Source organism: Antennarius striatus, chromosome 8 (assembly GCF_040054535.1).
Source record: "Antennarius striatus isolate MH-2024 chromosome 8, ASM4005453v1, whole genome shotgun sequence".
In the NCBI taxonomy this organism is placed as follows: Eukaryota; Metazoa; Chordata; class Actinopteri; order Lophiiformes; family Antennariidae; genus Antennarius; species Antennarius striatus.
The window spans coordinates 23,961,914-23,970,916 of record NC_090783.1 but is presented as its reverse complement, the minus strand read 5'-3'; the positions used below and the strand labels follow the sequence as shown (position 1 = coordinate 23,970,916).

Genomic DNA, 9,003 nt, shown 5'->3' with positions numbered 1-9,003 from the left:
ATGTTGGGCTCCTCACAGAACGCCTCCCCAACAGGGAACGCTCGCCGGGCCGGAGCCAAACGAGTACCGAGCCAAGGAATGCTGGGAAAAAACGTGTCGCCGGTCGGTGTGGCGGTCCGGTTGGCGACGAGAACCGGCGTGCGTCTGAGGTCCGAGGGCTTCAACACGCACATCAGATGTTCATCCACCTGTCTTCTCGCAGAAACAGTCCCTCTATTTCACACAGCAATGCATTCTGGGTAAATAAAGGAGCGCAGCTTCGCATTTGTTCCACTTCTGAGATTTAGCCTCATTTAATATGAGCTTCCCGTTCCAGGTGAGGGACTGTTTGGACTGTCTTCACTAATAATGTTGGAGCCTCCTGAGCGTGATGAGCACCGTTCACCATCCTGCACCCCCCCTCTAATCCGCTCTATTTGTATTCCCAGCAACCGATATGATATTTGGCCAGCGCCGGTCTAGATGGGGGTCTTCCCGTGGAACAATCCCTCAGAAGAGGAAAGGGCAATTCAATATGAGATGAGATTTTATAGCGCTGCACTTTTTGTCTGACTCCGCTTTGATCAATAAACAGGTACTGACCTAATAGCATTTTAGAGAGAACAAAGGGGGGGTTTATCATAAGACCTGAAGCCGCGTCTGGAGGAAAATCTCCCGCCGCGAGACGGCGAGTTGAGGACACGACTTCAACGGCAGCGTCACTCCAACTTAAAAAGTGAAGCTAGAAAAAAACTATGAATGCAAAAGCGGCGACTGCTCTTCATCAGCCAGGCATCGGCAGATTGATCGATCGCATCAATTTGGGTTCTATGCCTTTTTCCTTTTTCCTCGGTGAACCTATTGATTTGTGCCACTAACGCGCTTATAGGACTCAAAGTGCCTCCATGCCAGTCGCTGTCCTTTCAGCACCGCTCGATGGAGCAGCAGCAGCAGCAGGAATGAGTGTGTGTGTGTGGGGGGGGAGGATGTAGAAAAAGAAAATAATTCCCCCTAAATTTTCCTCCAACTCACCAGAGTGTGAAACACAATCAACACCTCTGGGCTCCGTCGAGCCGGTCGGCTTCAGCACACGCTCAAATTAAGGAAATTAAAAGTCACCGATCCGCACCAACAATTCAGTATTATCCCATTCACAATCACACTATGGAAACAGATTAGGGACGAGCGTGTGTGTGTGTGTGTGTGTGTGTGTGTGTGTGTGTGTGTGTGTGTGTGTGTGTGTGTGTGTGTGTGTTCTAGCTATGAAAGGAATAATGATGTGACACTCACCGGCTGAAAGGCCCCGGTTGGTGGCGTCGTGGTCGCTGTCGCCCTGTTCGCTGTCGCCGTGGCCGCTGTCTTTAGAGCTGACGATGTCCGCCTCCTGGAAGGCCGAACTGGGAGGATTGGGGACAGGAGGTGCAAGAATCAGAAATCAACTCCGGATTAATTCGGTCACGGCGGCCGTCGACGGCCCAAATTGGATGTTACACACGGCATGTAATGAAATCCAGCATTAGGGCTCTAATAGGTGCTGCTCTGTCAGTTATGGGACCGACGCCAAATTGAAGATGAACATTATGGACACTGTGGGAACCGTGCAGCCTCTCAAAGCAAAAATTAATGAAGCAGAAAATACAGGATTCACACTGTTGGGTGTAGTATACACTTTTATTGAGATGTGGATAGGCTGCGGTTCCACGAGGCCTGTTGAGCGTTATGGCTCCTCCGGTAGCGGAGCGTATGTAGTTCACTAGTAATAATGCAGCATGTGTGTGTGTGTGTGTGTGTGTGAGGAAGAGACTGCTGAGGTGTGTGTTTTTTCCGCTACCTGTTGACGCGTCTGGGTCTGTCCACCAGGTAGCTGAGCTCTGCTCGCTGGTGTTTGTTCTGGAAGAAGAAGCCACAGAAAAAACGCACGGAATCAGTCGTGATGTCAAAAAGGTGAGATTAAAAAAAAAAAGAGAGAGAGAGATTACCGCGTTATTAGAGGCGCGTAACAGGAACACGTCAAAGTGCGTTTGTGTCAGAGGAATTTGGTTGCGCGCATCCACTTGATGAGGTGAGTGGGCGGGAGGAGACGGGAGCGGGGGGGGGTTATAAGGGAGGGTGGAATGCGTAAATGATTGAGACGCCCCGATGCTTAAACTGAACCACCTTTGTTCGCGGTTGCTGCCGTGATGCTCCGTGCGCGGAATACTTAACGCGCAGCAAAAGGAGAGGCTGTGATTGGCTGCCTGGCTCCAATCCAGTCACACTGCGATCACCCCCCCCCCCCCAAAAGACCCCAAAAAATCCTCAATTCCTGCGCGCAAAAACGCATGAAGATGTGCGCAAAAACAGCTCCGGGATCGGATTGGGTTTAATGGTGATGGTGAGATTTCATCTGATTGGTTCATCTATTTACTTTATTTCTTCTTCAAAACTCTACATTCGTGTCACCCAAATAGTCCACAATTACGTATTTTTGGTTCAACGTTAACCCCCCCCCCCCCCTGTACCCGCTTGAGCCGATCTAAACGCAGCTCGTCACCACAAAACGCGCCACTGGACACACATTAATAAATAAAACTGTCTCCCAGCTTCGCAGCGTGACTGGAATCTGAAGCATCTGGCCCGGAGTCTGACGCCTTCTCCCTCCTCTTCTTTACGCGCGAAATCAAAACCTGATGTGACGTCGAATGGGGGCTGAGAGGCCGCGTGAGGGTGGACGCGTCCAATCACCTTTACGCACGACACTGATGAAAGGCCGCGGAGCGGAGCCGGCATTAAACTGCTGCCATCTTCTTGTGGAGACGTTTGCTGAATGGATGAGACGCTCTGGCGCACCCGTGTGTGTGTGGGGGGGGGGGGGGGGGGGGGTTAAATCAAAACCCCACGTCACGGCTTGGCGCGCACCTGAAGTGCGGGTGGGTGTGGTCTTACCTCGCTGGAGAGGATGCTGCCGTTGGAGATGATGTCGGGCTGCTGGTCGCTGTAACCCGTCACTATCGCGCCGCAGGGGTTGGTGTGATCCGCGTCCGTGCTGCGGGAGGGGCTGCACGGTTTGAGGAACATCAGATCCGTTTTGGCGGATTCCGGTGTCAGACACACCTGGTAGCAGTAGGAGTTCTGGTTCTGGTGGTGGTGATGGGAGCCGAACCCCCCACCTACGCCTCCCACGCCGGACTCCTCCACCGGCACCTGGCCCACGGGCCCCACCCCTGACGTCACGTTGGTGCTCTGGACTAACATGATGTCGGATTTGCTGAGTTTCTTCTGCTTCCGGCCGCGGGCCTGCCGGCTGCAGCAGGAGCCGCAGCACAGGCAGCAGTCCCCCCCGGCCAGCAGGCAGGTGTACAGGCTCAGCTTCTTGTCCTTCTGGCAGCGCACGGCCAGGACGATCATAGCCAGGAGGAAGATGAAGGACACGGAGCCCAGGGCGATGATGAGGATGAGGGTGAGGTCCAGGGAGGTCTCCTTCGCCTTGGAGGCCGAGCCGCGGTCCCCGCTGCGGCCCTCCACCACGCTGTCCACCAGTATCACGCTGACGCTGGCCGAGGAGGACAGCGGGGGCTGCCCGTGGTCCCTCACCTCGATCAGGAGGTCGTAGTACCCCTGGGGGTCCCGTTTGGGGGAGATCCTGCGGGCCGTCCTCAGCTCCCCCGTCCTCCAGTCCATCCGGAACATCCCCATCTCGTTGCCCCGCAGGATGCTGTAGGACAGCCGCGCGTTCTCGCCGTCGTCCGCGTCCATGGCCACGACGCGCGTCACCAGGTAACCGGGCTCCGCGGAGCGCGGCAGGTGCTCCTTGGCGGTGCCGTTCCGACCGACGGGCGCGATGACGGTGGGCGCGTTGTCGTTCTGGTCCACGATGATGACGTTGACGGTGGTGTTGGAGAAGAGCTCCGCGGCTCCGGAGTCTCTGGCCTGGACCATGAAGCCGAACTCCTTCAGCTGCTCGTAGTCGAAGGAGCGCAGCGCGTAAAGGTAGCCGGTGTCCTGGTTGATGGACACGTAGGTGTCCACGGACATGCCCTGGATGTCACACTCCAATATGGAGTAGGTAATGAGCGCGTTCTGCCCCACGTCGGGGTCCAGGGCGCTCACGGCGTGGATGAACGCACCGGGGACGTTATTCTCGGTCACGTACACGTCATAAACCGCCTGCGTAAAGCGAGGCGCGTTGTCGTTCTCATCCGAGACGTGCACCTTGATGGACTTGCTGGTGGCCAGTGACGGCTGACCCTTGTCTTTGGCCACCACGGTGACGGTGTAGGAGTCGGTGAGCTCCCGGTCCAGCGGGCCGTCCGTCACGATGGTGTAGTAGTTCTTAAAGGACGACTTGAGCTTGAACGGAACGTCACCGAGGATCTCACAGCTCATGTGTCCGTTCTCACCGGAGTCCCGGTCCGACACGCTGAACAGGGCGATCACCGTGCCCGGTGCGCCCTGCTCGCTGACGGACTCGGTCACGGTGCTGAAGCTGATCTCCGGGGTGTTGTCGTTCACGTCCACCAGTTTGACCAGCACCTTGCAGTGCGCGGGGACCGCGTTGGCCCCCAGATCTTTAGCCTGGACGTAAAGCTGGTGCGTGTTGCTCTCCTCGAAGTCCACCTCCCCCGAAACCTCGATCCTCCCGGTTCGGGCGTCGATGTCGAATAAGTCCTTGATCCGGGGCGCGTTGTGGCTGCTGAAGGAGTACACCACCTCCCCGTTCTGCCCCTCGTCCACATCCGTGGCGTTCAGCTGGATGACCAGGGTGCCCACGGGGGAGTTTTCCCGCAGGTTGACGGAGTAAACAGTCTGGTCGAACGTGGGCGCGTTGTCGTTGGAGTCCAGAACTTTCACCACCAGGAGCGCCGTCCCGGTGCGCTGCGGGACGCCGCCGTCCACCGCCGTCAGGACGTACCGGTGCACCGCCTGCTGCTCCCGGTCCAGAGACTTCTCCAGAACCAGCTCGGCGAACTTGTTCCCGTCGCTCTGCGTCTGCACGTCCAGGTAGAAGTTGTTGTTGGTGGTGATGGCGTAGGTGCCGAGCGCGTTGGTGCCCACGTCCGGGTCGAAGGCGTTCTCCACCGGGAAGCGCGTCCCCGGGATGGCGCTCTCGGATATCTCCACGGAAATGTCCGTTTCGGGAAAGCTGGGGGGGTTGTCGTTGATGTCGATCACCTCGATCTCCACGCGGAAGAGCTCCAGCGGGTTCTCCAGGAACACCTCCAGGTGCAGCAGGCACGGGATGGTCTGCTTACAGATCTCCTCCCGGTCGATCTTCTCCTTCACCACCAGCGCGCCGTTCTCCAAGTTCACCTCCAGGTAAGGTGTTCGTGAACTGGGGACAGTCTGGAAACGGCGAGCGGAAAGTTTGGTGATGTCCAGCCCCAAATCCTCTGCGATATTCCCAACCACCGACCCGGGCTCCTGCTCCTCCGGAACCGAGTAGTGGAGCTGACAGACCCCCCCATCCAGGATGGAGAGGAGGAGAACGAACCACAACATGTCCTCTCTCCCTGTCACCGATGGCACTTCAGGAGGAAATAATAATAATGATTAAAAAAAAAAAAGGTTATTCCCTTTTCTGAAAAGAAAAGCGCATTTCACATGTTCGCTGTCCGCGATAAAGCAGTGGAATAAACAGCAACGAGGCTGTCCGGCGGTGAAAACCCCCTCCTTTTCCGCGGGTCAGTGAAACACCGTGTCGTTGGAGCCGTGGGAAACACAGCCATTGGATCCGCGCGTCTCCGTTTCCATCAATTCTGCACCGGTTTGTGAGTTTTGGATCCTGGAGTCAGAGCGCATTGCGCGACAGACTGCCCCCCCCCACCCCCTTTCTTCACGCAAAGTCCCGCAACAACATGGAGAAATTCCACTGGAAGCTGGAGAAAAGCAAGAGAAAAAAACTCCCTTTTTACGCACAACCCACATCCACGGTGGAGCCAAACCGGAGAGTGTCGGGGCTCCGCGGCTCGGTCTGGGGGTGTGGGAATCGCTTGCGCCCCCGGTGCTCAGAGCGGACGGTGTTCGCGGCTCTGCTTCTGTGAGGAGAGTGTGCGCACCGGGGTTGGTTTTGCGCACAGCTCCTTTCCCCCACCAGCCAATGGGATCCTCACGCACCGTGTGGAACGGCGCCTGATTGGGGCTCCGCGACGCCAGCCAGAGCGCGCATCCCCCCCCCCCAGAATAAAAACCAGCTAAGTGCCGTGCGCTCCTCTCTTCTTCTCCCCTCTCTCCTCCTGTCCCGGCCTCACAAATAAAATATTTTCTCCCCACAACCGGTGAATTAAAGAAAGACGAATAAATGGTGACGCGTAAATCACCAGGAAACACCTCTGTGGTTGTTGTGTTGTTGTTGTGTTGTTGTTGTGTTGTTGTTGTGTGACTAATGCGGGTTTGCACATGAACTCATGACCCGCATGAAGTGGATTCTGACGCGGTTCTCCCATCGTGACGCGTTCACGGACCATGTGATGATAATTTAAAGAGAATGCGTAAAGTAAAGACAACCAGTGACGCAATACAGTGTCATGCCCCCCCCCCCCCCCGCTGTCTGTCTCTCTCTCTCTATACAATATGAAGGGGGGGGGGGTAAACATTTTGAGATGCTGTAACATCTCCAGTGTCGTTAAGGAAGCATCCGGTTGATGCGCGGATCACAGTCGAGTTGCTTTAATTCGGTTTAATGAAGCGTCCCCCCCCACCCCTCAACCCCCCCACAGTCCCACCGTGTTGCTAATAGCCTGGAGCCCATTAGTTCCCCTATCTTCCTATTCTTATCATTAACGCCCCCCCCCCCCACACACACACACACACACACACACACACGCCGGCCTTCAGTGGAATGAAGTTGCATCATGTGCTAATTTAATTCATAAAGCATAAATTAAATATGCAAATAAAGTGGGGTGGGGTGGGGGTGAGGTGGGGGGGGCATAGTTGCAAGAGAGACGCGCCACGAGTGTGGGGGGGGGGGGTGTCTCACCACTAACACACCATTTGGAGGATGATGACAAAAAGATGAAAAAGAGTGTAATTGAAGCGTTAATTAACATGAGTCTGTAATTCCAAACGGAAACAAACGGAGCCACATATTATGGGCTGTAATGCAAAGCGACGGCTCCATTGTGCAGCTGGATTAAACACCCCCCATAAAAGTCAGGGGAAACAAAGCGGAGCCGCTCGGCGGATTCTCCTCCGTGTCGGAGCCGGAGCCGTGTGACCGAATCGGGCTGACACCGGAGCGGAGCCGGGACTCCAGCCGCCCTCCGTCTGCGCGGAGCGGGCTGTTTCAGAGACCAACGTCGCCCCCTCGCGTCAGCACGGTGTCCGCTGGAGAGACCGGGACCGGAAGGGGGGGAGGAAGAGGAAGAGGAGCACTGCTGGAATAATAATAATAATAATAATAATAATAATAATAATAATAATAATAATACGACTAATAATAATAATAATAATAATAATAATAATAATAATAATACTACGACTAATAATAATAATAATAATAATAATACTACGACTAATAATAATAATAATAATAATAATAATAATAATAATAATAATAATAATAATAATAATAATAATAATAATAATAGTAGTAGTAGTAATAATAGTAATAATAATAATAATAATAATAGTAATAATAATATCTATCATCTTTCTATCTCTCTAGTTTTTTTTTTTCTTTGGTTTCTGTTGGGGGTGGGGTAACATTTCTTCAGGTGTGACGTCAGGAGCCTGTGGGCGTGGCCTACCTGCATTAGATGTCACGGTTTGGCGTGGCAGTGCTGCTGTGTGGCAGGGAGAAGCCAGGCTGGTGGGTGGAGCCACGGCTCCACACCTGAGGCTCATCCACACCGTTCTGATCGTTCACACCTGAACCTCATTGGGGTAATCATGAGGAGGCTTTTTGAGCCCAGCTCAACGAGCACCAGGTCCTGGGTCGTTTCTCGTTTGGTTCCTGGAAGTCTGTTTGCTTTTGGAGATTCTTGTCTGGAGAGTTTTTGAGTTGGTTAATAAATCATGGATGGAAGATTCCCTTTTGGTGTCCTGCTTTGGGTCCATGTCCCGCCTCACGTGACGTTAGCAGCACCTAATAACGAGATAGCAGTGTTCAGAGCTAACGACGCTTTATCTGTGCTGTTGATAAAGTTTTCTTGTGTGTCTGAATGAAGAGTGACGTCTGTCTGGGGGGGTGTGAGGACGTTAGCTTCCTTTAGCATGTTTACGTGTAAACGCAGGAACGCATCCGGCCTGATTCCTGCTGTTATGATGAGATAAAATAAATGCTAATGCTAATGAGCCTCACAGGTGCCGGTAGGCAGAGTGTTTTATTTATGGAGCGAGCCCCAGTTAGCAGTTTCCCCCTGTTTCCTGTGATTATGCTAACGTAGCCTGCTACACCTCCACGTTTATCCCTCCTCCTCCTCCTCACAAACATCAGGAAGTAGATGCTACCCTACTTCCTGTGATTTATCCTCCTGGAATGATGTTAACAAAAACGTCTACTTAGCACAAACAGACTTCAGGGCGGCTGCCTTTGACTTACTCCCTGTCGTCTTGTTGCTAGAACAATATTAGCGCAATCCTTCTTTTACTGTTGGTGCATTTACAATTTATGGGCTCCAGAATGACAAATGGGACATAATTTTTGACAAACGATATCATAACTGGTCATGATGTGCGAGGCTAACAGACTAAGGTCTTTTATGTAGGTAAAAGCTCAGCAGGCCATTAAAATTTCATAATAAGAACAAAAAGGCAATTAAGATATCATTAAGGGGGTTAGCACCCAAAGGATATACCTCAAGCCTATTACAGCGCCCTTTGGTCGGCCCGGGCCCAGCCGCAGCTTAACAACTGCCCTTCAGAGACCGCAATAGAACTGAGTTGTGGTTCAATGACAAACTATTAAATGGGAGGCGTAGTCCCTTTCAAAATGTCAACATGAATCTATATGGTTGGGATTTAAGCACACAATAACGGCGCAGGGAAATTAGTCCCAGCCTGATTTAAACGCTCGTTGGGCGAAGACTAGAGAAACAAAAGAAC

At 53.2% G+C, this 9,003-nt stretch overlaps 1 protein-coding gene across 2 annotated transcripts in view; it reads right to left on the bottom strand.

Moving 5' to 3' along the window:
- pcdh10a (protocadherin 10a) overlaps nt 1-5,980 on the bottom strand; it is a 12,944-nt gene extending 6,964 nt beyond the window's left edge. For both annotated transcript variants that reach the window (XM_068321680.1, XM_068321679.1), the window contains exons 1-3: nt 2,905-5,980; nt 1,811-1,869; nt 1,270-1,376 (exon numbers count right to left, since the gene is read on the bottom strand). In XM_068321680.1, coding sequence (XP_068177781.1) covers nt 1,270-1,376; nt 1,811-1,869; nt 2,905-5,457 — 2,719 coding nt within the window. In that variant the 5' untranslated portion in view covers nt 5,458-5,980. The remainder of the gene's footprint in view (nt 1-1,269; nt 1,377-1,810; nt 1,870-2,904) is intronic.
- Nucleotides 5,981-9,003: the final 3,023 nt, after the last annotated feature.